We start from the raw sequence: 27,527 nt of genomic DNA on the forward strand, positions 1-27,527 counted from the left end.
CCCCTGCTTATGGACAAGTCTGGAGTTGAGGCAAGAAGGCGGGCTTCATGGATTAGTCCAAAAGTCTCCAGCAAAATAATGTGTATTGCCCCCACCCCTGTCCTGAGACTGTCCACTTTGGAGGAGGGCTTATGCCAGGGCAGACAGTAGAGATCATCACCATCCTCTCACAGCTCATGTACAGCAGAATGAGGTTTGGGAACCTTTTCAGTATCTGCATTCTGGATCAATTCAAACAGAAATGTCACCTGGTTCTCATAGGCTGGGATGGAGATCCTTTCATTTAAGCCATGAAAACTGGGAAAGAGAAATGGAGAAAGGGGCCATATTACTATAGTATCTGTGGTGACACAAACAGTATAGAGCCCCCTTGAGGCAGGAGGGGACCAGGAAGGATCCATGTACAAGAGATTATGATTACTTCTCCATGGTTCCACTCCTAGATTTAGAAGACAAGTTCATTTGTAATATTAAAACTTTCCCCCAAGGGAAACATTTTAGAGTCACCTATTAATGTTCACTGAAGACCATTTACAGTGTGTACTATTTAACCAATTATAGAAAAGTCACATAAACAATATTGATCTGGTGTCCAATCCTTCATAAGTATGCAAATCGCAATCACTGGATTATCAACATTTCAAGCATAAACAATATAAAGTCAGTCATAGTAGGATGAGGCACTTTAGTCATGACCCCCAAAAGGTGGATAAGTATAAGAAGCCATAAGAAAAATAGTTTTTAAGATTCAACCCGTCCTACATTTCAGAAGTAATCCCACAGAACTTCAAAATGATCCTTGCTGTCCTGTCTCCCTCCCTGCAGATTGCTCTCCCGTGGGAAGACTCCCCTGCATTCCTTGGGGGCTAGATATATCCACCATGAAAATCCCTCTCCTCCTTCCAGAGATCCTCAAGCCATGAGGAAAATAATTAGTTTCGCAGAAAGTCCGGGGAAGACAAATATTCAAATGAAGTTGCATGTTCTGAGTATACACTGACTGATGGGAGGAGATCTGCCAGAGGTATGCAGGGAGTCAGTGGGGTCTGTCATCCTGGGATTAATTTTCTGAATAACTTATAGGTAATTAACTGAGAGTTGACAATCATCTCTTAGAATTCATAAAATATTTTCTCCTAAGAACTCTCATGTCCTAGTGAAGTGGGAAAGAACAGAAAATTCTTCATTTTGGGGACATAGAGACTGAGATGCAGAGAGTTTATATAATCTACCTCTGAGTGGATTAAAACCAAGATTGATATTAGACCTCAAGAGTTTTGATTTTCTGGGCTCTTCCTACTCAACTTAGACTCTTACATGAGTAAGATGCTTTATTAGGACAAGGACCAGTTCTTATACATTTTTATATTCCCTACAGTGATTAACACATAGAAGGATCAGGAATTCTATGTAAAATGATTCACCTTTCTGAGTGTTGCTGACTTTAGGGTATCATAGATTTAGATCTGAAAGGAATGACTTACCTAAGGTTACCAGTGGCTAATCTGTGATTTGAGCCCAGGTCTTCTGCCTCAATATCCAGCATGTTCTTAACTTTCCCACAGTACTCAACAAATGTTTGCTAAACAAAAGCATCAGTAAATAATTTCCTTTCCAAGAGAATTTAGGTGTCAGTGCTAAAAAAATGCTGGAAGGGGGAAGACCCTGGCACAGAGGGCAGTTGGTTGGGTTTATCCAAGTTTCCAGTTTTCCTTTATAAGACTTTATGCTCTTTTATTCCATAAAGGGGGTGGGGAGGTTAAGAGAAATACTACGCATCATCCCACTGCCTCATCCTCTGCTCCACTCACCTCTTGAAGCTCTCTTCAGAGAGAGAGACAGGATTAAATCGATAGAGGCCTGTGGAGATGTTAGTGTAGTGTCGGATATCGGTGTTGGCAATACACATTCCTGGGGGAAGAGAGAGAAAAGGGGCACAGTCAGGCAGGGACCTACCATAGGGCTATGCCTAGAAATTCTTAGGAACCTGTGGCAGGGCCAGTTTCTGAGCCACTCTTCCATCCTCTATTTCCATGTTTCATACAATTTCTCACCAAATAGGGTGCTGTGAATTTGTTTTTATATATATGTATATGTAAAGCACTTTGCAAACCTTAAAGTTTATATATATATATATATATATGTATATATATATATGTATATATATATATATAAATAACCTTTAAAGTTTTATAAACACTATTATAAAGTAATGAACACAGTGTCCTATTCCCCAACCCCCAACTCTGGAGTCTCATTTCTAGTCACAGCTGTTGGGGAAAAGCTAAGTAGCCTTCATTCTCCCTAAATGTTGGGGGAGGAGGTTGACAATCACTTGAATAGCTCAGATTTAGGACAAATCCACTTGCTATCTCAGCTGCAGCAGTTTGTTTGGACCTCCCCTCAAAAATCTCTCTCCAGACAACTCTTTTTGAAGACCACTATTGGTACGAGTTACAAAATCAACGCAGAAAGGAGACGGGGAATTTCCTGGTAGTCTCATTCTTGGCATTCCCCTGGAGAGGAAGACCAACTCAAATGAGACTTCCTCCTTGAAACCTTCCCTCATTCCCATTGGTCTCATAGCACTTCATTCTGTACATAATGTTGTACTTTGATAAGGTTTTGTACTGGACTTAGGATGTCATTAACATAGGGAACTCTCAGTGAGGACATTTGGTCCCTTTATCATCTCAGATTTTCTCATATTTGGCAACTTAAAGTGTCAGAGAGTTGCCTGGGACAATGAGAGGTTAAGTGACTTGCTGGATTTGTGAAGTGAACCCAATGTGCCAGAGGTGAGACTCAACCTAGGCTTTCCTGATGGTGAAGCCTGCTCTCTGTCCATTACACTGCATGTATGCAATGCTTTAAAGTCTTCCAAGTGTGTGATATAGCACAATAATCCTATAAGGTGAGTAGTATAGGTATTCTTATCCTCATTTTACAGAAAGTTCAAGTGATTTATTTGCCCAGTCACATAAGTAGTATCAGGTGTGAGATTTCCAATACCCTCTACCATATTTTTTTTCTATTAGAATAATCTGTGTTTCTTTCCCTCTACCACCTGTCAAGTTCTGTGGTGACAGGGAACACATCTGATCTAAAAAGTTTGTACCTTCCCTAGCATCAAGCACAGAGCTCTGTACACAGTAGGCACTTACTAAAGAAGTCCTGCCTTCATGTTAAATTTGATCACACTTTGTGACCCAAGTGTCTTTGCTTTGAATCAAAGGAGGAGGAAGATGGAAAGATAGGTGGGGATGGTGTAGGTTTTGGGTTTGGTCAGTGTAAATGAGATAGGTTGGGGATCCTTTTGCCTGGCTACAGAATTTCAAACCTAGCTGTAAGGTTAACCTAGCTGTTAACCTTGGGGGGACTGAGGCTCAGGCTGAGCAAAGAATGCTTCGTCATGTGAACAAAACTAGTTCTCCTCTCACCTCCAGAATGGCTGGTGGGATTTATTGTTTCTGTCTCTTTCCTGTTTGCTCTCTTCCTTCCACTCTGATAGAAGAAAACAGTTAGCACTTGAAAGATCCATCTGGGCGAGGGGGAGGAAGGCAGTCAGCTGTTTCCAGTCATGAACAGCTGGAGTGAGGGTGAGGGGAAAGGGAAGTCAGATAGGAAACCATTCCTGGACACTTTTCTGAGTGGTTACCCCTTGTGAAGTCATTACTTGGGACAACGACTGAGACCTCTGGGAAGACATCTTTTATGGTCCTTCTGAGAAGCTGGTAGCCAAAGGCCTCATGGTCATAGGGGCTTAGGGGGAGGGGGTTAAAGGCATTGAGCACTTCATACTGGACTCGGTCATCAGCCACAATATTCTGGATAATCTCTAGCACCTTTTGAAGGAAACATAATGGAATTAGGACTTCCACCCAAGCACCCTGGAATCCAAACAGTACTGGTCTTTTAGCTTCTGAAAGACTCAGTCAATCATTCAATCAGTAACCATTTATTGAAAAAAATTATGAAGTGCCAACTCTACCAGGCACTTTGTTAGACCCTGGTGACACAAAGACAAAAACTGAAATAGACTTTGCTCTAAAAGAGCTTACATTCTAACTGAATTGGAACCCTGGGGGGTAGGTGCCAAAGATCAACCGGAATTAGATATCTGTGCATGACTTAGGAGGTGTCTACTATGCAGTAGGCACTGTGCTAAGGGGTAGGGATACAGAGAGGAAAAAGACAGTGTTTGCACTCAGTCTCATGGAAGAGACAACATGCAAACAATTATGTACAAACAAGATATATATATATATATATGTGTATATATATATTTATATATGTGTGTGTGTGTATATGAGCAATTGGAGGAAGTTGCAGAAGGAAGACACAGCATTAGGGAGGACTACAGTAGAAAGGCTTCTTGTAGGAGATAAGATTTGAACTGAGATTTGAAGGACACTAGGAAATCCAGGAGGCAGAGATGAGGAGTGAGAGAATTCCAGGTATGGGAGGGCAGGCAGTGAAAATACCCAGAATAGCACCAGTGGATTACTTCTAGCAGATGGAAAATTATTAGATGCTTATGGGTCATAAACTCAGCAAGATGGGTTAGAACTTGATGGGTTTAAGTGAGATGCAAGAAATAACTCCCTTACATAGCTACCGCTCAGAGTAAGACCCATGGGGGCAGAACAAGATGGCGGCTGGAAAGCAGAGACTTGCCTGGGGTTTTCCCCCAGGACCCTCCAAACACCGATAAAAAATGGCTCTGAACAAATTCTAAAACTGCAGAACCCATGGAATAGCAGAGGGAAGCAGGCCTCCAGCCCAGGACAGCCTGGATGGTCACTGGGCAGGGTCTATCGTGCAGGGAGCTGGAAGCAGAGTGGAGCAGATCTCAGCATGGGTTGCACCTGGACCAACCAGACTGGGAGCCGGGTGGAACAGGCCCTAGCGTGCTGAATCAGTGAGCTGTGGCAATTACCAGACTTCCCAACCCACAAACACCAAAGACAACAGAGAAGGTTAGTGGGAAAAGCTGTGGGGACAGAGTGAAAGGAGTTTGTGGTTCAGCCACTGCCCTGGGGGCAGTGGAGGTGGTGCAGCTACAGAAATACAGCTGCAGTTGCTTGTGGCAAATCAGAGCTGGAATGCAGAGTATGCTTAAGATCTGAGTCGGGTTCGGGTTGGTGGTTCTTGGGGGAGGAGTAGTGCTGGTGTGGCAGAGCTTGCTGTGAGAAATAGCTCTGAAAACAACAGCACAGCCCCTCAAGCTTGGAACAAAGTACTCTCTACTCTACAAGCAGTCATGCCCTAATAAAAAACTCAAGGGTCAAGTACTTGGCTGGGAACATGGCCAGGCAACGAAAATGGACTCAGATTCAGACTCAGACTTGGAAGTCTTTCTTTCATGACAAAGAAGACCAAAACATACAGCCAGAAGTCAACAAAGTCAAAGAGCCTACATCAAAAGCCTTCAAGAAAAGCATGAACTGGTCTTAGGCCATGGAAGAGCTCAAAAAGGATTTGGAAAAGCAAGTTAGAGAAGTAGAGGAAAAATTGTGAAGAGAAATGAGAACGATGCAAGAAAACCGTGAAAGACAAGTCAATGACTTCCTAAAGGAGACCCAAAAAAATACTGAAGAAAACAACACCTTAAAAAATAGACTAACTCAAATGGAAAAAGAGCTCCAAAAAGCCAATGAGGAGAACAGAATTAGCCAAATGGAAAAGGAGGTCCAAAAGACCACTGAAGAAAATACTACCTTAAAAATTAGATTGGAGCAAGAGAAATCAAGATATTATAAAACAGAACCAAAGGAATTAAAAAAATGGAAGACAATGTGAAATATCTCATTGGAAAAACCACTGACCTGGAAAATAGATCCAGGAGAGATAATTTAAAAATTATTGGACTACCTGAAAGCCATGATCAGAAAAAAAGCCTAGACATAATTTTTCAAGAAATTATCAAGGAGAACTGCCCTGATATTCTAGAGCCAGAGGGTAAAATAGAAATTGAAAGAATCCACTGATCTCCTCCTGAAAAAGATCCCAAAAAGAAAACTCCTAGGAATATTGTTGCCAAATTCCAGAGCTCCCAGATCAAAGAGAAAATACTGCAAGCAGCCAGAAAGAAACAATTTGAGTATTGTGGAAACACAAGCAGAATAATACAAGATCTAGCAGCTTCTACATTAAGGTATCGAAGGGCTTGGAATATGATATTCCAGAGGTCAATGGAGCTAGGATTAAAACCAAGAATCACCTACCCAGCAAAACTGAGTATCATGCTCCAAGGCAAAATATGGATTTTCAATAAAATAGAGGACTTTCAAGCTTTCTCAGTGAAAAAACCAGAGCTGAATAGAAAATCTGACTTTCAAACACAAGAATCAAGACAAGCATGAAAAGGTAATCAAGAAAGAGAAATCACAAGGGACTTACTAAAGTTGAACTGTTTTGTTTACATTCCTACATGGAAAGGTGATATGCATAATTCATGAGACCTCAGTATTAGGGTAGCTGAAGGGAATATACATACATACATACATATATATGTATACATATACATATACATATATATATATGTATATATATATAGACAGAGGGCACAGGGTGAGTTGAATATGAAGGGATGATATCTAAAAAATAAAATCAAATTAAGGGATGAGGGAAGAATATATTGAGAGAGGGAGAAAGGGAGAGATAGAATGGGGTAAATTATGTCGCATAAAGGTTGCAAAAAAAGCAGTTCTGTTGGGAGGGAAGAGGGGGCAGGTGAGGGGGAATGAGTGAATCTTGCTCTCATCAGATTTGACCTGAAGAGGCAATAACATACACACTCAATTGGGTATCTTACCCCACAGGAAAGAAGGAGGAAGGAGATAAAAAAGGGGGGGATGATAGAAGGGAGGGCAGATAGGGGGAGGAGGTAACCAAAAGTAAACTCTTTTGAAAAGTGACAGGTTCAAGGGAGAAAATTGGATAAAGGGGGATAGGATAGGAAGGAACAAAGTATAGTTAGTCTTTCACAGCATGAGTATTGTGGAAGGGTTTTGCATAATGATACACATGTGGCCTATGTTGAATTGCTTGTCTTCTTAGGGAGAGTGGGTGGGGAGGGAAAAGTGGAGAGAATTTGGAACTCAAAGTTTTAAAAGAAGATGTTAAAAAAAAGTTCTTGCATGCAACTAGGAAATAAGATATACAGGCAATGGGGCATAAACATCTATCTTGCCCTACAAGAAAGTAAGGGTAAAGGGGCTGGGGGGAGTGGGGTGACTGAAGGGAGGTCTGACTGGGGAACAGGGCAATGAGAATATATGCCATCTTGGAATGGGGGGGGGAGGGTAGAAATAGGGAGAAAATTTGTAATTCAAACTCTTGTGAAAATTAATGCTGAAAACTAAAAATATTAAATAAATAAATAAGTAATGGTTTAAACTCAAAAAAAAGAGGAAAAAAAAAGAAAAAAAAGAGTAAGACCCATGCAGTTGAACAGATCAATTTTCAGAGCCCTGACTTCATGACCACAAGGAAAGAAGGGAATGGGAACCCAGGAGTCTTAGAATTATGGAGTTGGAGGAGATCTTACAGGTCATCCAGTCCACCCCATAAGCAAACATGAATTGTCTTTATAAGAGCTCTCTTTTTTTTGCAAGGGGGGGAATAGTTAATCAGGGTTAAGTGACTTGCTCAGGGTCACACAGCTAGTAAGTGTCTGAGGCTGGATTTGATCTCAGGTCTTCCTGACTCCAGGGCCATTGTTCTATCCACTGCATCACCTACCTGCCCTACCTTTATAAGATCTTTGACCCTAATTATTCAGCTTCTGCTTATAGATGTCCTGTAATGAGGAATTGCTATGTTCACACACAGCACCTGGACATCCCAGGTAACTTAATAACAATTTATTTAGCACTTACTATATGCCAAGCAACGTGCTAAGTGTTTTACAATTATCTTCATAACAATCCTGAGGTAGGTGCTAGTATTATCCCCATTTTACAGATAAGGAAACTGAGTGACCTATTCGGAGTCTCACAAGCTGGCAGGTATCTGAGGCTGGATTTAAACTCAGGTCTATCCTAATTTCAGGCCCTGGGCTCTATCCCCTGTGCCACCTTTGTTGCCCAATTGATCAAATAAGAAAACTTTTGTAAAGTGCTTAGCACAGTGCCTGTCACATAGTAGATGCTTAATAAATGCTTGTTCCTTGCCCTTTTCCATCCTTGATCCACAAATCTAGTCCCTTCTGCCTGGTAACTTGAAAAATGTCGAAGCCCTGTTTCTGACACTCTCCCCCATTTCAGTATAGTAACTCTCCTTCTTCCTTAGCAGCTACTCTTGACCTCATCCTGAGCTAAGGAAAGATTGCTAGGTCACAGGGAAGCTTCGTTTTATGCAAGATGACTTGGATAAGTCTCTTGGGTAAGTTTTAACATCTCTGTGCCTCAGTTTCCTTGCAGCTGCAAAATGAGGTTGAACCAGAAGACCTCTGAGGTCCTTTCATCTCTCTAAATCTACAGTCCTCTCTGATCTTGACTACTGGGGTTCCCAGTGAGCACCTAACATTTGGGGGCAACGGGTTAGAAGTTGTTGAGGCAAATTTTGGCATGATGCAAGGAAAAACATCCTTTGAAGGGTAAGAGGGTCCCTAATCACTGATTTGAGTGATTGTTGTTGTTTTTCAGGCTGGACTTATTAGGGACATTGTAGCGGGGATTCCTGTTCAGATCTAGGCTCGAGTAGAGGATGCCTGAGGTCCTCTCCAATTTAAGCATTCTATGAATTCCAAGCACCATTATTTGCAGATGAAGGCAAACAGCTGTTTCTGATCCCTCCTGAGAGTAGAATGAAGACAAAGATGATGGCAGAGCGTGAAGCAGAGAGGAGAATTTGTATCAGACACCCAGAAAGACTTCTAATGGTTTTGAACTGTCGGGCTAGATGATTGAAAGTGATGGTGACTTTCTCTTTTTCGGGTGGCAGAAAGGAGAGAGAGGAGAGTTTCTCACCTCTCTGGACTGGAGGGGGTGGTGGTGGTGGTGGTGGTGGTGGTGTCTTGCCTTCAAGAAGGGGGATGGACATGATGAACTCTGAAGGACCTGTCCAGTTCATGGGTGTCTCATATTAGTGATTAAAGTCTCACACAGTCCTATTTCCCCTCCCTGGGGACCCCTGCTTCCTGTTTGTAACTAGCTACATATAGAACCAGGAAAATGATCTCAACAGTCAAGTCAGAGACTGGGTGGGGGGGACTTAGACTAAGCAGATTTTCTTTGCTTCCTCTCCCTGTAACTATACAACTTGGTCTGGGGTTATCAGAGCTTGCAGCCCAAGTCAGCCATACTCTAAGGTGAGTGTGATGAGAGAAAGCTTTTAAGATCTGGTCTCAGGGAGTCCCAGAGAAGTTAAGTCTGATGGGATGCCACTGGAACTATTTTGGGGTGGACCAGAGAGATGGTTTGGGGTGATCAATATCTCACTCATCCTTTTAGGGGCTGTACTGGGACTAGTACACTTTGGTTATGGCCATGTTCCTGACCTAAGACTATCTCTGAGAAGGGCTGGGAGTCACCAAGATGGCTTGGATTCTCTCCAATGAGAAAGAATCTAAGAACATTACCTCATTAACTTCCCCTGTAGAAGGCAGATGTCATGCCCAACTCCTGTAGTGAGCACGATTAGTAGCTGGGTCCAGGGAGGTGTTCTTATTGAATCCGAGCCCAGTTGCCTCTTTTCTCTAGTCTCTTATCCTCAAGGACCATCAGTCTAGACCTTGGAGGTCATCTAGTCCAATGCATTCATAAAACTTCTAGAGATGAAGTGACATAAGGTAGCGAGCAGCCAGGAGTGCAGCCCAGATGTGTTGGCTCCCGATCGATCACTTTGCTGTGCTGCAACTTTTCAGCTCCTTCCTTTCAGTCCAGCTTCTCCTTAGCACCAATGGGACCTTGGACTTTGAAACCCAGTAGAGCAATCCAGGTAAATGAAGGGCCTTGTGCTCTTCCACTCCAGAACTGCTCTAGCTCTTCTAGAGTGCAGGATAGAAGCCATGTAGCTTTATATTGGTCTCTAATCACACTATCCATGACATAATCTCCTTCCCCTGAACAGAGGACAAGGAAAAAAGGAATGGACTGGGATGCAGGAACCTGGCATTCTAGCTGCCATTCTTCCCTTCTCACTCTAACTTGCTGTGTGAGAATCAGGGGGATACAGTGCAAAGAGTCCTATGTTTCAAGTCTGGGAGCCTGAGGATAAATCTGGACTCTGCTACTGACTAGTTGTGTGACCTTGGGTAAGACAGTTTATCTCTCTAGGCCTTAATTTTCTCATGAGTAAAATGAAGGAGTTGGAACAGAGGATTTTGGAAGTACCTCCAAGTTCCAAATCTATGAACCCATGATAGATAGACAAGTCACATTCCCTTTCTGGACCTTGGAAATCTGTAAAATAGAGGGTTTAGAGAAGCTGGTTCCTTAGGTCTTTTACAAACCTGAATCTGTGATTCTATCCTATAAGCTCCTTGAAGGCAAGGATAACATCTTATAGAATCTTGAGACTTGGGAAGGACATTATAGATCCTTTAGGCCCTTTTCTCACCTCATGAAAGAATTTCCTCTACAAACAATGTGTCAAATTCAAGCCAATAAAATCCTGAACTGGATTAAAATTATCACTCAAAAATTTTTAACAAAATGAATAAAAATACATAGATAGGAGCAGTGAGGCAGTGCAGTGGATAGGGTACTAGCCCTGGATTCTGGAGGACCTGAGTTCAAATGTTGACTTAGACTCTTACCAGCTGTAGGACCCTGGGCAAGTAAATGAAGCCCTATTGCCTCCAAAAAAAAAATACAACATTAGATAATGTTAATTTATGGTTTTCTAAGTGAATATGTGGCCAGCAGGGATCCAGATTCTACTTGAGTTTGACACTTGTTCTACAACATCATCGACGGGTCATCTGGTCTTTGTATGCTTCCAGAGATGGGGTGGTGTTCACCCTCTCAAAAGAAGGCTCATTCCATTTTCTGAATAGCTCTAATAGAAAATTCTTCCATATTTTGAGCCAAAGTCTGCTTCCCAGTAACCTCCAGTGGTACCTCTTTTGCACACCCCATCTCTTGTGCACACATAACAGGAGATGAATGCATAATGCTTACTGAGTCATCTTGTATAAGACACCCCTCTTAGCCTTTGATTCCTCATCTAGGAAATGAGGGGGCTTATAGTCTCCAAAATTCCTTCCTGCTTATAGATTCTATGACTGTGTAGCAACTCTTTTTGTGGTGGCAAAGTCCAGTGGCAGGACAAAAGTCAAGATGGCTGGTAATGGCCCAGGTTGCATTGGATGACCTTGGTGTCTTTGATGTCTAACTAAGCTCCAACCACTCTACAATGTCTACTTCAAGTGCCTTCATGGCCATTGGAACAAATTGTTCTCATCTGCCTGTTCTACCTGGAGAAGTCTTCACAAGCATTTATGTACTGTTGAAAACTTGTGAAGTGCTGTACCTGTGTCATCACATTCAGTCCTCACAACAACACTTTCGAGGCAGGTGCTTTACCGATGAGAAAACTGAAATAACTAGTAAATGTCTGAGGCAGGATTTGAATTCAGGTGTTCCTGATGCCAAGTTCAATGCCCTCTCCACTGTGCCACCTAATTGCCCAATTTTGTAATGCCAATCCTCATACACATATATGGGAGTGCTTTATATGGTGGTGCTGGTTTGGGAAAAGAAGGTGACTAACCATTGAGCTTCAGCATTGCTGAGGGCTTTTCAGACAATGAGGGCTTTCCACAGATACCTGTGTGTGTGTGTGGTGTGTGGTGTGTGTGTGTGTGTGTGTGTGCTGGGGGTGTGGGGGTGAGGATTCCAGAGAGTTTCATCTAGACAAGCTTAGGAAGGAAGTTCCCTGTGGCCTAGGCATGGAGGAGAGGGAAGAGAGCCAAATCCAGGTTGATATTTCCATGGTCATGAGGGAAAGGTCCCAGCTGGGTGGAAAACATGCCCTTGGAAAGGGCAGGAATGATGCTGGGGTGGGAGAGAATGAGTGGAAAGAACCTAAATTTGGGGAATGCTGGGATTTCCTGAGATAATGGCTCCCCCTTAGGGAGAAGTCAGGAGACTGGGGTCCCTGCTCCAGCTAGACTGCTCTCCAGTGTGTGACTCTAGGCAAAAGGCTGAACCTGTTTCCCCATTTGTACCAAGGGGATAATCAGCTCTGCTATGTAGTGAGGCCAAAACAAACAAACAAACAAACAAACAAACATCAGATGGGAAAATGCCTTAAACTGTTGGAATGTGAGACCCTTGAGGGCAGCTGCTGTGGTTTTGTGCCTTTCTTTGTATCACCAGCACTTAATAACCACATATTAGATGCTCAATAATTTATTTATTTTTTTGCCTGACTTAGGAGGAAGGATGCTGGAGAAATTCACATGGATCTAAAAATACTCTTTACCTTTTCCTCTCATTTGATTCTTTTAACAACTTTTCACTATAATATCATTACCCCCATTTTATAGGTGAGGAAACTGAGGCTCAGATTAAACAAATTTCGTAAAGTCACACAGCTGGTAAATGGCAAAGTCAGGAATAGAATTCTGGATTTTGGATTCTACCTACTCCCTGCTACACCATGCTAGCTCATGGATCATAGTTTTAGATCTAGAAGAGACCTCAGACATCATCAAGCCCAACCCCATCATTTTGCAGATGGGAAAATTAAATCCCAGAGAGATGTGACTCACGCAGGGTCATATCAGTAGTAAGTAGCTGAGACAAAATTTGAAACCAGGTCATCTGATTCCAAACTTGGGACACTTGACATTGTGTGGTGATGTCTCTCCTGGCACTCTGTAGTCATGACTCATATTTTTCAACAGATTCAAGGTGGGTAGTTTTGTTTTATTTTGTTTTGTTTGGCTTGATCTGTGATTTTACTGGCATAGGGAAATGCTGGTGAAAAAACTCTTTCAACCAATGGAGAATGGCCGCTGCTGTGAAGCTTTCGGATGATACCAATGTGTGTATGTGTATATGTATATGTGTATACGTATGTGTATACGTATGTGTATATGTATGTGTATGTGTATGTGTATGTATATGTATATATGTATGTGTATGTGTATGTATATATGTATGTGTATGTGTACGTGTACATGTATATGTATATGCATGCGTATGTGTATATGTATGTGTATGTGTACGTGTACATATATATGTATGTGTATATGTATATGTATGTGTGTATGTATATGTATGTGCATGTGTACATGTATATGCACACGTATGTGTACGTGTACGTGTATGTGCATGTGTACGTGTATGTGTATGTGTATATGTATGTGTATGTGTGTGTATATGTATGTGCATGTGTATATGTGTGGGTATATGTATATGTATGTGTATGTATGTGTATATATGCGTACATGCATGTGTATATGTATGTGCATATGTATGTGTACATGTATATGTGTGTATATGTACATGTACTTGTGTATGTGCGCATATGTATATGTATGTGTATATGTATATATGTGTATATGTATGCGTATGTGTATATGTATGTGCACATGTATATGTATATGCGTATATGTGTATGCATGCATGTATATGACACACAGGACATATGTAACACATACATGCATATAGCAGGTGTACACATGTATATTAACATATGCATGTGTGTAACACTATATGGATGTGTTGCTCTTCATTCATTGTGTCTGACTCTTTGTGATCCACCCCATTTGATGTTTTCTCCGCAAAGACACTGGAGTGATTTGCCATTTCCTTCTCCAGCTCATTTTACAGATGAGGAAACTGAGGCAAACAGGCTTAAGTGTCTTGCCCAGGCCACATTTGAACTCAGATCTTCCTGACTCAAGGCCCAGTGCTTTATCCACTGCACCAGTATTATTTCTATTACTTTATGATACTTATTGTATATAATGGTAGTTATATATAGCATGTATATAACCTATATCGTGTTCCATGTACACTTCTATATAACAGCAGTCATTATAGTATGTATACCGACTACACCGTGTTCCAGGTACATTTATATTGGACAGGAGTTATTATTACTACTATTTCTATTGTTACTAATAGTTATTATATATAATAGGAGTTATAATATATAGCATGTATACAAATTACAGTGTTACATATACATGTGTTACACATATGTCGATACATATGCAATGCACTATACACACTTATACATTAGAAATCTATTATATAGATACTATAACACTATAAACACATGATACACACATGTATGTATATAGATATATACAGCTATGCATGGGTTTGTTCTTTAGTTACTTGAGTCATGTCTAACTCTTCACATGTGTGTATATACACACAGACAACACACACACATACACGTACACACAATAACACACATGTATGCATATGTATGTCTGTGTATGTGTGTATAGTATATTCCCAGGCTGTCTCTCCCTCTGGGGGCAGGGGTGTTTTTTTTGTCTTTCATTGTAGGCACTTGTTAAATGCTTGTTGACTGCCGTGGTTTTGGAGAGTTGTCTAGAAGCACTGAGAGGTTAAGTGCCCTTGCTAGGGATACACAGCTAGTTATATGACAGAAGTAGGACTTGAATGCAAGTCTTCCTGACTCCACGTCTACTGTGCTGTGCTGCCTCTCTATCCAGGCTAGTACCTGGGCTTAAATACCTGAGGAGGTCTGGTTGACTTTGGTTAAAAACAAAAGTTTTTGTTTGTATGCCTAACTTTAAAATGTCTCACTTCTAATATGGTGTTTAATTCTGTTTAGTCATTTCAGTCATGTCAGACTCTTTGTGACCCCATTTGGGGTTTTCTTGTCAAAGATGTCAGAGTGGTTTGCCATTTCCTTCTCCAGCTCATTTTACAGATGAGGAAACTGAGCCAAACAGGATTAAGCGACTTGTCCAGGGTCACACAGCTAGTACATGTCTGAGGCTGGATTTGAACTTGGGTGCTCCTGACTCTAGGGCCAGCGTTTTGTCCACTGCACCACATAGGTCCCCATTAGTTTTAATAGTAGTTACTTAAACTAGAATTCTAATACATAATATAATAATAGTATTATATCATTTTTTACAAAGTTAGCCTACACTTCCCCTGGCTCCACTTCTTCCCGAACTTGACTCTTAACCTTCTGTCATCTGATTTCTGAATGCACCATCCAAATGAAACTACCCTGTACAAGATAACCAATAACCTCCTAATTGCCTAGTCCAATGACCTTTTCTCATTCCTCATCTAGCTTGACCTTTCTATATTTTTAATCTCTCTTTCTTCTTGATACCATAACCTTGCTTGGCTCCCGTGACTGGGCTTTTCACTGGTTCTCCTGATCTTGAACACCTTTGCTGGTTTACTAGTGCCTTAACTTGGCTCTCTCCCTTCAGGTGTGAGACATCCTGTAAACCTATGTCTTTGACCTTCTCCTCTTCCTATATTATCCTCCTTTGTAAGGTCATCAGCTTTAATGATCATCTCTGTGCAGATGACTCTCAAATCTATATGTCCAGCTTCAATTTCTCCCATAGGCACAGATAATCTCCTGCCTCAAATTATATTTAGCTTTAGAATGTGTTATAATATGATGTTTGTTGTTATGTTGCCTTATTTTTTTTTAGCAGCAGCAGCAGAATTTTCTTTTCTTTTGAGCATGGTCTTCCTCAGGCTGATATTAAAACAAGACCTTATTGTTGAATGAGGAATGAAGGCTGTATTGTTTGGGCCTGTACAGCCCTACTCCAGGGGGAGGCAGCCCAAGAAGACTCATGGACGCCAATGGGGAAGCTGACTTAGTATTTGCCCGGCTAATCAAGGCTGACTCAAAAATCTTGGAGCTAGAAGGGATGTTGGAAGCCACCTAGGTGAACCTCTTCCATTTACAGATAAGAAAACTAAGGTTCAGAGAAAAATGACTGTTACTACTTAAACCCACATTAGGAAAACAGACAACACTAGCTGAGAGTCCTAAAAGGTACCTGAGCCAAATGACATAACACCTCATATTTCTATAATGGGTGCAGCCTTTTGACTGAGTCCAACTTTTACATTCCAAATCATTTATTAAGGGGATTTGTTCCGTGGAGTTTGGATTCAGTCAGAGGGCCATACTTGAGGACCTAGAGAGCCACAGGTGGCCTTAAGGCTACAGGTTCCCCACCCCTGTTTTAAGGCTTATAAAGTTCTTTCCTCACAAAAATCTTGTAAAGTCATAAATGAGAGTATTACCCCTATTTTATAAATTGAAAAAATTGTAGCTTAAAAAAGGAATCCCAGGATCATGGAGTTTAGAGCTGGAAAGGACTCCAGAGGTCATCCAGTACCACCCCCTATTTTTACTGATGAGGAAAACGAGACCCAGAGATGAGAACTGAAGCATTGAGACTCCAATTCAAGCCTGCTCATTGTTCCATGTTCTTTCTACCATACTACCCTGAGTCTCTTATCCTCATGAGAGTTAAGTCCTGCTTATTAAGGACATAAGGGGAGCACTGAAACTGCGTCATCCTATAGTTCTTGAAAAAGGTTCATTTGGGGGACCTGTTGTAACCACCTCATTTCTGAGTAAACAAGCCCTGAGATGAGAGTGACAAACCCAAGGTCATGAGGGTCAAACACCTTTGCTACTCCCCTCCAAAACTTCTGGATCATGCCTCAGAGATGGTCTGGCCAGGATGGATCCGAAGATTGACTGTTGCCTGGGCAGTCGGGGGGATGACGTTCATCTGAGGAGAGAAAAAAATGACACATTTTTATTACACGTACTAGTTTGAACCAGCTCCAGATCACTATAGACATAGATAGGGTCCCTTTACCCAGCTTCACAAAGAATGACTGTTGAGAACCCAGAGAGTATCTACATAATGAAGATCTCCCATTAGTCAATGTTCTGGAAAAATCAAGTTATAGAAGGCAGAGGATGTTAAATTTTATGCTTTCTTTTTTGGAGGGGGGAAGGCAGGGCAATTGGGGTTAAGTGACTTGCCCAAGGTCACATAGCTAATAACTGTGTCAAGTGTCTGAGGCTACATTTGAACTCATGTCCTCCTGACTCCAGGGAAGGTGCTCTACTCACTGCACCACCTAGCTGCCCCAAATTTTATGTTTTGGGTCTGTTTTTCTTCCCATCTTGGGCCTTGGGGAACAGAGGTGCTGAGCAAGGGGACACATGCTCATTCTCAGGGCTACAGACAGAACTCAGTGTGAAGTCTATGGAACAGGTGTCAATCCCTTCCTTTCTCGGGGCCTTGGTTTCTGCATCTATCTAATGGGGAGGTCAGACAGATGGTGTCCAAGGTTACTTTCCAGCCCTGTGATTCTGATTCCTGTCTCTTAGCTCTATTTCCAAATCTCCTCTGGGTCTCCAGTGAAACTACTGAGAAAGTCTCTAGCCATGGAGTTTCTTCCATCTAGATGCATCATTGACTGAAAGGCCTTTATAGGTCACTTGGGCCAACCCCTTATTTTATGTAAACAAGAAATTGAGAGGGATGGGAAGTGACTTATCCAAGGTCACAGAGTAACTTAGTGACAGAGATAGAACACATATCCCTTGACCCCTAATGGATGGCTTTTTCATGAAATCATCACCTGTGGAAGGTGGAATAAACTTCAGAGATCATCTAATCCAACCTCATTTTACAGGCAGAAGCTGAGGCCCAGAGAGAAGTGACTTGTACAGGGTTGCTGGACTAGCCAGTGACAGAGTGAAGAATTGTATCAAGTCTCAGGTCCCTGAGTCTTGGGCTCTTTCCAACTGATTCATTTGTTTACTCGTATCAGACTCTTTGTGATCCTGTTTTTGGGTTTTCTCAGCAAAGATATTGGAGTGATTTGCTACTTCCTTATCCAGCTCATTCTGCAGATGAGGAAACTGAGGGAAACAGGGTTAAGTGACCTGTCCAGGGTCACATAGCTAGGAAGTGTCTGCAGGCCAGATTTGAATTCACGTCTTCCTGACTCCAAGCCCAGTGCGCTATCTACTGCACTGCCTAGCTGTCCTGGGCTCTTTCCATTTCACCTCAAGGAGACTCTGGGTATTTCAGAGGAATTCCATTTCAAGAACACCTTAGATAAAATGCCAACATGTTTCCTAGAAGTGGGTAATACCCATTGGCATGTTGACACATCAGCATGCCTTAGTTTATTATATCAATCAATGTCATATGGGGGAACGGGACATGGGTCCAGTGGATGGGGAATGGGGATGTGGATGGGGATGTGTGGATGGGGAAAAAAGATAAGAAAGTCTGGAGCTTTATCGAAGGCTGGGGGTAGGGAGGGAATGAGGTGATCTGTGGCCTGATTTTATAGATGTCTACGAACCACAAACTAATAGAACCACCTGCATAGACTAATTCTACTTGGCACAAGAGAAATGAACCATGGCTTGTAATGGGTGGAAGCTATAAGCAAGTCATTTTCAGTTCTATATAAAGGAGTTCCTCACATTTTGAGCAATGGAGGTAGTGAGCTCCCTATCACTGGAGATGTTTAAGCAGAGATTGGATGCTCACTAGTCAGATATGGTGTAGAGGTGGGGGATGGGGCTAGATGGCTTCTGAGATAACCTCTGATTCCAAGAGTTAAGGTGCTTCTGGTATAGTATGAAGAATACTGCATAATGATAGTGTTGGTAATGATGGAAATGATAATAACTAGCACTTATAGAGTGCTTTAAGGTTTACATCCATTTTCATTATTAACATCTATTAACTCATTTGATCCTCAAAACAACTCTAGGAGGTAGGTGCTATAATTATCCCTTTTACAGATTAGGAAACTGAGGTAGGTAGAAGATAAGTGACTTGCCCAGGGTCACACAGCTAGTAAGTGACTAAAGTCAAACTGTGCTTCATTGAAATCCAATTCACATCCAAGTCAAGCCATCACTCCTTGTTGTCATTGGTCCTCTTCGAGAACAAAGAACAAACAACAAGGTCATATTGGAACTTAGGTATTCCTAACTACAGGCCTACGGCGCTATCCACTGCACCACCTGGTAGTCAAGGTGTAGAAAGGGCCAAAGAGTCTGGTTTCAAATCCCAGGTCTGCCACTTACCTGTGTGAAATTTGAGAAAAATTGTTTAACCAATTCAAGTCACAGTTGCCTTATCTGTAAAATAAAGAGATTGGACTAGATCATCTCTAAGGCCCCTTCCAGCTCTCAAATTTGGTTTTTCTAAGTCTGAATGTATGAGAGGAGAGGCCATTTCCCATTCTACAATTCTCCCCTGGTGATGCTTGTGTCAGAGGGAGGATGCTGATGGCCTTTTGTGAGGATTGCTTAATCCAGTTCTGAAGAGACTGCTTTCCCTGCAGCAGGCCAAGGGCATTAAAATGACCTGTTCTTTGGAAATTCAGGTGCTGTTTCTATTCTGGCCACTGAGCAGCACCCTTGGTTCACTGAATGACTGCTGTCTCTGTGCCTGGAACTCTTTTGAAAGGAAACAGTCAGCACTGCTGTCCTGCTTTTGAGATTGCCTAGCAGAGCAGGTCTGAAGTCCCTTCCTGGCTGGACATCACTTGGTCCCTGGGATCTCTGCATGAGCTGTCTCCATTGTGAGGAGGAAGCTATCATTTCCAGTTTTAAAACCTGCCCATTCCCTTCCATGACAGGAAATCTTGGAACTGAGGGCAAGATGCCCCTCATTCATGAGCCAGGGAGGCTAGTTCAGAATGGGGACATGGAGTAAGGCTGGGTGGGAAGAGAGGACCTGGAAATGTTATTCACAGAATTTAGACATGACTTTCCCAAGTCATGTAGCAAGTTTGTGGCAGAGCTAACTAAGTTTCTTACCTCCCAGCCTATGTATGCCCATTTCACAATTCCACTGTATTCTGGAGGCAGGGAATGACCCCCAAACTGTCTGCATTGTGTAGTGGGAAAAGCCCTGGAATGGAAATGGGAAGGGTGGATTTTAAACCTCCATCTGTCACTGAACTAGATGAATTACTCTGGGCAAGTCACTGAAATCAGGTGAATTCCTTCATCTATCAAATGCTTGTCCATTGTTCCTTCCATATAACAAATAAATAATAAATAAATGGAATAAGTAAATAAATAAAATAAGCAAATGAATGAATGAATGGAATAAAAAATAAACTGAATCAATAAAATGGGACTGTCAGTTTCACCAAGCTGATGTAGGCTTACGGGAAGGCTCACTGAAGTAGAATAGGAAGGAGACTTACAGGTGGACGTGGGGGTGTTTGGAGGGTCTAAAACCAAAGGTACTTTTATTTTGGGGAAATATCACAGGCAGATTATTCTGCTTTGTAAATAGCTTGGGGTTGGACAATATACTGTGTCAAAGATGATGCTGAAAACTGAATTCCCTTCCAAAGCACACAGGATGACTGTGCCCTAGGTCAGTAACTCACATCTAAGGCACATTTATCTATATGGACAAAGTGAGTGGTAAGAGCCATGCTGAATCACATTCTAGGAACACAGGGTGGGTTAACAATTCCAGAGGCACTGGAGGTGTGCCAATGGATTAAGCCAAGAGGATATGGGAATGGTGTTGATCCTATTCTATATTTGTCTGAAGTGTGCCAGAGAAGGGAAAGGGACCTGTGTGGGACCAAGGAGAGAATTTCTTCTGTCTCCCAGATGGGGAGTAAAGCATCAGGAACTTCCTGGGGGTGTTACCTTGATCCCTGCATTGAACATGGTGAGTGCTGCAGTGGTTCGGAGCATTGCACTACTGATGGGACTTTTCTCAAGTACTCTGAAATAGGAGGGATTGAAGTCAGACATAAGGAAGAACTAGCCAACAGGGAAAAGGAATAAATCCTCTCTGAACCAGGGAAATCTTAAAGACTTAAGGGCTATTATTCATATGGGCTATAGGCAATGCCCTTTTGGAAGGAGGGAGCTGGTAATATGGGGCTGTTTGGATAGGGCCTGATTAAATAAGCACAGCAGGCTGGGGTAAGGGGACTCTTTACCTGCTCATGATGGGTCCAAATATCCACAGGTTGGTTAGGATTACATTCAGTGGGAAGCCAAACTAAGAGGGGAAAGAGCCAGGTTAGCTGAATTTCCAAAGCCCAGGGCAAAGGGGGTGGCACATGAGGGTCAGGATCTCCCAGTAATCTAGGTCTATACTAACAATGCATACTGGGGCCCCTGTGATCAGGACCTGGCTGGGCTTTGTTGGCTCTGTGAACACTGGGAAATAATAAGTGTGAGGCTGTGATTACCCATCTGGGTTTGTCTGTCTGGTTAATGGACATGGTCAGACCAACCTCCCAAGGGGCACAGAGTAAGCTTGCATTGTTGAGTGCAGAGAAGGAATACCTTCCACCTGAGGGTTGTGGATCAACCCAACATTATGGTATTGGTGTGGGAGGTGAGGTGGGTAGTGTGTTCCCTCAGCCATGGCTTAATCCTAGGCAAAGATGAAGGGAGGACAGAGGATTCTGGAGCCTCAGATGATCTAGCCATTCTTTCCTCAGCAGAGAGTTCCTCCCCCTCCCCTATTTCCTACGACCTCCCCAGACCCATACCTGTCCTGCAAGCTGCTCTAACATACTCTTCTCAGTCCCATATCCAAACATATTAGGCATTGGTGTTTGTTGTAGCCTGAAAAAGACATGCTCAGAGTGACAATGTGCGGACATGGAGAGGGTGTTGGACTGGAAGTCAGGAACACTTCCTCATTCTTGCCTCAGACACTATCTGTATGTCCCTGGGCAAGTCACTTAACTGCTCTCAGCCTCAGTCTTCTCACCTACAAAATGGATATAATAGTACCTACTCATAGGAGTGATTTGGGGATCAAATGAGATGATGTCCTCAAGACCTTGGATAGAGCACAAGAACAAAAACAGAAAAAAGCCTTGCATGGCAAACAGCTTACACTACCAAAGTTCCCTTGGTTCTGGTGTTACACTTGTCTCTTTATTTATTTTGTCCTTTCTCCCCTATCCCTTTAATTTGGTGTCTGATCATCTGCTTTGTGTAACCCGATCCACCTGACCCTGTCTACTTGTCTTGCCCTGATTGAACCCATGCAAGACCCCAAGTGGACAGATCATTCCATTCTCAATTCCTACCTCTCTGCTATCACTGGAATGACTTGTGGTACAGTCTGAAAAGGGGAAAGCCTGGACTTCCAGGGTAAGCCCTTGCTGAGGGTTCAAGGCAGAGCAGGACCACTCACCGGCTGACAGCTGCTGCGAGGATGCCAATGCTTGTCTCCTTTGGTGGGGCCGATGAATGGCCTGGAGCAGATTCTACCTGTAACCTGAGGTTCATGCCATCTTTCTCTGACACTGAAATCCTGGCAGGACAGAATCAAATTCAGTAAACACTTATTAAATGCCAGCTATGTGTAGGGCACTGTGCTGGCCCTGGGGAACTATAAATTTTAGATCAGACACAAACCTTGACGTTGAGGAGTTTGCAGTTTAGTAGGTGGATATGACCTATGCATAAATAACTACAATTACAAAATAACATATAAACTAGAGGTTCAAGCAAAGTACTATGGTTAAGTCTGGGTGGAGAGTATGGAAGGTCTTTGCTAACTGGGGAGGAATATCAGGGCTGGCTTCCTCAAGGAAGTTGCAAGTCAAACTACTGCCATCCTCTTGGCCACCACCTTTCTTCACATCCTAGTGAAGACAGCCCAGGACCCTGAACACAAGAGACTCAGGAATAGAAATGCTTCCAGCCCAGTGGCCTCAGCCATTGTGCTGGGAATCAAATTCTGTGGAGATGCAGCCCGGCAACTGCTCCTGCAAGTGCTACAACCATAGCTACTGAAGACCCAGAAAAGAATGTTCTTCCTGCCAAAGTCCTTGGCACTGTCAAATGGTTCAACATCAGGAAGTGATAGGATGTTATCAGTAGAAATGTCCTCAAATAGTAGGCATTAACATCTACTTTGCTACTTCACCCTAAGGACCACAGGACTCTTCCACCCGACTTGCAGATGAAACCCCCCACATATTATCTCCCTCATTAGAATGTGGCCTCTTTGAGAACAGGGACTGCCTTACCTTTCTATTTGCCCCCCTCAAGGCTTATCACAGTGCTTTGCACATAGTGAACACTTAATAAATACTTTATTCATTCATTGGTTGAATTGAGCTTTAAAGAATGAACAGTAACAATGCAAATGGGAAGAACGAAAAAAATAAAAAACGAACTGAAGCTGTGTATGATGACCAAATTCAGTCCAGGAGAAGAGCTGAGGAAATGCATGCCTCTCCCTTCTTTGCTGATGGGGACAATGGGTGTTGAATAGAGCATATGTTATCTGATTTGGCTGATGTTTTGGGTGGTTGGTTACTCCTTTTTTCACTCCTTTTTATTCTTTCTCACAGTGCATGGCTTGATGGGTTGTAAAAACAAAAGTATCAATAGAAATTAAAACCAAATTAAGAGAGAAATGAGAAGGATGCGAGAAAACCATGAAAAACAAGTCAATGACTTGCTAAAGGAGACCCAAAAAAATACTGAAAAATACACTGAAGAAAACAACACCTTAAAAAACAGACTAACTCAAATGGCAAAAGAGCTCCAAAAAGCCAATGAGGAGAAGAATGCCTTGAAAGGCAGAATTACCCAAATGGAAAAGGAGGTCCAAAAGACCACTGAAGAAAATACTACTTTAAAAATTAGATTGGAGCAAGTGGAGGCTAGTGACTTGATGAGAAATCAGGATATTATAAAACAGAACCAAAGGAATGAAAAAATGGAAGACAATGTGAAATATCTCCTTGGAAAAACCACTGACCTGGAAAATAGATCCAGGAGAGATAATTTAAAAATTATTGGACTACCTGAAAGCCATGACCAAAAAAAGAGCCTAGATACCATCTTTCAGGAAATTATCAAGGAGAACTGCCCTGATATTCTACAGCCACAGGGCAAAATAGAAATTGAAAGAATCCATCGATCGCCTCCTCAAGTAGATCCCAAAAAGAAATCTCCTAGGAATATTGTTGCCAAATTCCAGAGCTCCCAGATCAAGGAGAAAATACTGCAAGCAGCCAGAAAGAAACAATTTGAGTATTGTGGAAACCCAATCAGAATAATCCAAGATCTGGCAGCTTCTACATTAAGAGATCGAAGGGCTTGGAATGCGATATTCCGGAGGTCAATGGAGCTAGGATTAAAACCTAGAATCACCTACCCAGCAAAACTGAGTATCATGTTCCAAGGCAAAATATGGAGTTTCAATAAAATAGAGGACTTTCAAGCTTTCTCAGTGAAAAGACCAGAACTGAATAGAAAATTTGACTTTCAAACACAAGAATCAAGAGAAGCATGAAAAGGTAATCAAGAAACGGAAATTGCAAGGGACTTACTAAAGTTGAACTGTTTTGTTTACATTCCTACATGGAAAGATGATGAGTATGATTCATGAGACCTCAGTATTAGGGTAGTTGAAGGGAATATCCATATATATATATAGATATAGATATAGATATATATAGATATATATGTATATGTATGTTAATGTATATATATAAGTGAATGTGTATGTATGTATATATCTATGTGTATATGTATGTATGTGTATATATATATGTGTGTGTTTATATACGTATATATATATGTAAAAGAGAGAGAGCAGACACAGGGTGAGTTGAAGATGAAGGGAAGATATCTAAAAGAAATAAAATGAAATTAAGGGATGAGAGAGTAACATACTGAGAGAGGGAGATAGGGAGAGATAGAATGGGGTGGATTATCTCGCATAAAGGTGGCAAGAGGAAGCAGTTCTGTGGGAGGAGGGGAGAGGGCAGGTGAGGGGGGAATGAGTGAACCTTGCTCTCATCAGATTTGGCCTGAGGGGGAATACCATACATACTCAGTTGGGTATCTTACCCCACAGGAAAGAAGAGGGAGGAAGATAAAAAAAAATAAAAGGTGGGGGGATGATGGAGGGGAGGGCAGATGGGGGTGGAGGTAATCAAAACAAACACTTTGGAAAGGGGACAGGGTCAAGGGAGAAAATTCAATAAAGCGGGATGGGTTGGGAAGGAGCAAAATGTAGTTAGTCTTTCACAACATGAGTATTGTGGAAGGGTTATACATGTTATACATGTGTGGCCTAGGTTGAATTGCTCAACTTCTTAGAGAGGGTGGGTGGGAAGGGAAGAGGGAAGAGAATTTGGAACTCAAAGTTTGAAAATCAGATGTTCAAAAACAAAAAAAGTTTTTGTATGCAACTAAAAAATAAGATACACAGGCAATGGGGCGTAGAAATTTATCTTGCCCTACAAGAAAGGAAGGGAAAAGGGGATGAGAGGGGAGGGGGGTGATAGAGGGGAGGGCTGACTGGGGAACAGGGCAACCAGAATATAAGCCATCTTGGAGTGGGGGGGGAGGGTAGAAATGGGGAGAAAATTTGTAATTCAAAATGTTGTGAAAATCAGTGCCGAAAACCAAATATGTTAAATAAATAAATTGCATTTAAAAAAAAAAAACCAAATTAAGACTCCTCCCAATAAAGAGTGGGTGGAGAGTCAAAAGGTGATGGAAGCTTTAGAGTGGCTTAGTTGTAGGGAGCATTCTAGATGCAGGAAGCAGCATCAACAAGATTCTGGAAGTGGGAATGCTTGAGTGCAGGGTACAGATAGCAGTCTAGTCTGGCTAGAGGATCATGTACATAAGGAAGAGTGGCATGAGAAGACTGAAAAGATAGGGTGGTACCTGATTGTAGAGGGCTTGAATGCCAGGCTAAGGAAATTGAAGTTTACTCAGTAAACAGTAGAGTATTATTGAAAGGTTTTGGACAGAGAAATGACCAGATTGGAATCTGCCTGGGCTACTTCTAAGGTTCTGATTGGGTGTCAGTCGCATGTTGCTCAGAACTCAGGTTGAACAGTGAGATGAAATGGAAAGTCTTGAGCTATTGGACTTAGGGAGGGAAAGGCAGGAGGGAGCTAAAAGAAGATATGCCAGCATGGCCTAAAGCCACTGGGCTCCAGGGGCAGAAGAAGATAGATGGGACCCCTCCAAGACAGGGTTCTGAGAGAACCAGAGCAGTGGGAGAAGCAAGAAGTTGTGGTAACTTTACTCACACTGCAAAGGGTTTATAGACACCAAACAAAGAACCATCCCTGATAGAGCCTCCTTCGTCTATAATAAAGGACAGCTGGACAGCGAGTGACTCCAGTAGGGCTACAATTTTCTCTGCTCCGTGTTTCCCAGATACCTGCATATATCACAGACACAGACCCATGTCCCTTCCCAATCTGGTCTCCAGAGTATGTATGTGTGTAAGGAGAGGGAGGGTACACACAGCCAAGTGTGGCAAATCTAAATCTTTCTGCACTCTCTTTATCTTGTAGAGGATGGAAGCTAGGTTTTGGAAGATTCTGCCTCATACCCATCCCCTGGGAGGAAAGAAGCATGATGTTCTAACAGCTGAAGGACAAATAGAACTAGCTTAACATCTAAAGCCCTAGGGAACTCAATACTCCAGGGAGCCATCCTGAGTCCTTGGGGGGGTCTGTTAATGGATTACCGCTTCATCATGTCCTAGGGAGATGTAGAAAGACCTTTGAGGGACATAGTTTCTTCTCAGCAGCAGTTCCATAGCCTGCAGGATTGCCTGAAGGACATAAGCACAGAGGAAGGACAGGGAGGCTGTGAGGAGGAGCTACTGGGAAAAGTGAAACCAGGAGAGTAATGCCATTCAGAATCCCAGGTCAGATTTCCCCAGGATTAAGATTTGGAGATTAGCAAACCTCTCAACATGATGGGCAAATGCACATCATGTCAGAGCATTTGGGGCAGTTTCCAGAGAATAAGGCTGCCAGAAGAAGAGAGAACCCAGTGGGTTTCTCTCGTTTTCTGGGAAAGTAAAAGATTCTCAACATGGGGCAAATGCCTGAATGCTCCCTCCCCTCCATGCCCATTCTGGGTATTGTGAGGCAAACCATAACAGAGTTCTTGTTGTCCAGTGTGCCCCGGGCATAGATGAAGCCATCATGCTCCAGCCCTGAGAAGGGTGACACCTCCCAGCCATCATCAGAAGCAGGCACAACATCAATGTGAGCAAGTAGCATGTAGGGCTCCAACTTGGGATTTGATCCATGGATGGTGAACAGGTGGCTGTATTCTTCCACAATTTCATGCTGGATGAAGCTAGTGGAGAACATGGAAGGGAAGACTAGGGGGAAAGAGAAAGAGGGAGAGATGCAGGTGGGGTAAGGGGAGAGAGAGTGACAAACAGAAGGAGATAGGGGGGAGAGAAGAGAGAGTGAATGAGGAAGAGTGAAAGACAGTAAAGAAGCAAGAGAGAATAACTTTTTTTTCTTGGCCACCATACTCCATACTGTACCCTCCTTTTAAACTATACCTCAGGGTAATCACCTCTAGGAAGGCTTCCTGGACTAATCAAGTCCATTTTCCTTTTTAATTTAATTTTCAGTTCCAAATTCTCTTTCCCTCCCACCTTCCCTACCTACTAAGAAAGCAAGAAACAGAAAACCTATTAAAATATGTGTAGACATGCAAAAAGATTCCATATTAGCCATGTTTCAGAAAAAAAAGCA

General features: G+C 42.3%; 1 protein-coding gene across 1 annotated transcript; it reads right to left on the bottom strand.

Annotated features, from left to right (window-relative positions):
- Window positions 1-202: 202 nt before the first annotated feature.
- On the bottom strand, window positions 203-26,712 carry LOC118846424 (N-fatty-acyl-amino acid synthase/hydrolase PM20D1-like). The gene is made up of 9 exons (XM_036754947.1): window positions 26,495-26,712; window positions 26,049-26,182; window positions 22,172-22,291; window positions 21,516-21,591; window positions 20,955-21,016; window positions 20,656-20,734; window positions 16,655-16,726; window positions 1,812-1,911; window positions 203-297 (listed from the first exon to the last, which is right to left on the bottom strand). The coding sequence occupies exons 1-9, from the start codon at window positions 26,564-26,566 to the stop codon at window positions 284-286; spliced, it is 729 nt and encodes a 242-aa protein (XP_036610842.1). The 5' UTR covers window positions 26,567-26,712; the 3' UTR covers window positions 203-283.
- Between the last annotated feature and the right edge of the window lie 815 nt (window positions 26,713-27,527).

The sequence above is a fragment of the Trichosurus vulpecula genome, chromosome 4 (assembly GCF_011100635.1).
Source record: "Trichosurus vulpecula isolate mTriVul1 chromosome 4, mTriVul1.pri, whole genome shotgun sequence".
Taxonomy (NCBI): Eukaryota; Metazoa; Chordata; class Mammalia; order Diprotodontia; family Phalangeridae; genus Trichosurus; species Trichosurus vulpecula.

Coding starts and splice junctions, on each gene's coding strand:
- LOC118846424 (XM_036754947.1), bottom strand. CDS start 26,566: ATGGAACTGCTGCTGAGAAGAAACTATGTCCCTCAAAGGTCTTTCTAC. Junction 22,292..26,048: donor GTCTATAAACCCTTTGCAGT/GTGAGTAAAGTT, acceptor CTGTCCTGCCAG/GATTTCAGTGTCAGAGAAAG. Junction 20,735..20,954: donor TTTGGACCCATCATGAGCAG/GTAAAGAGTCCC, acceptor CTCCTATTTCAG/AGTACTTGAGAAAAGTCCCA.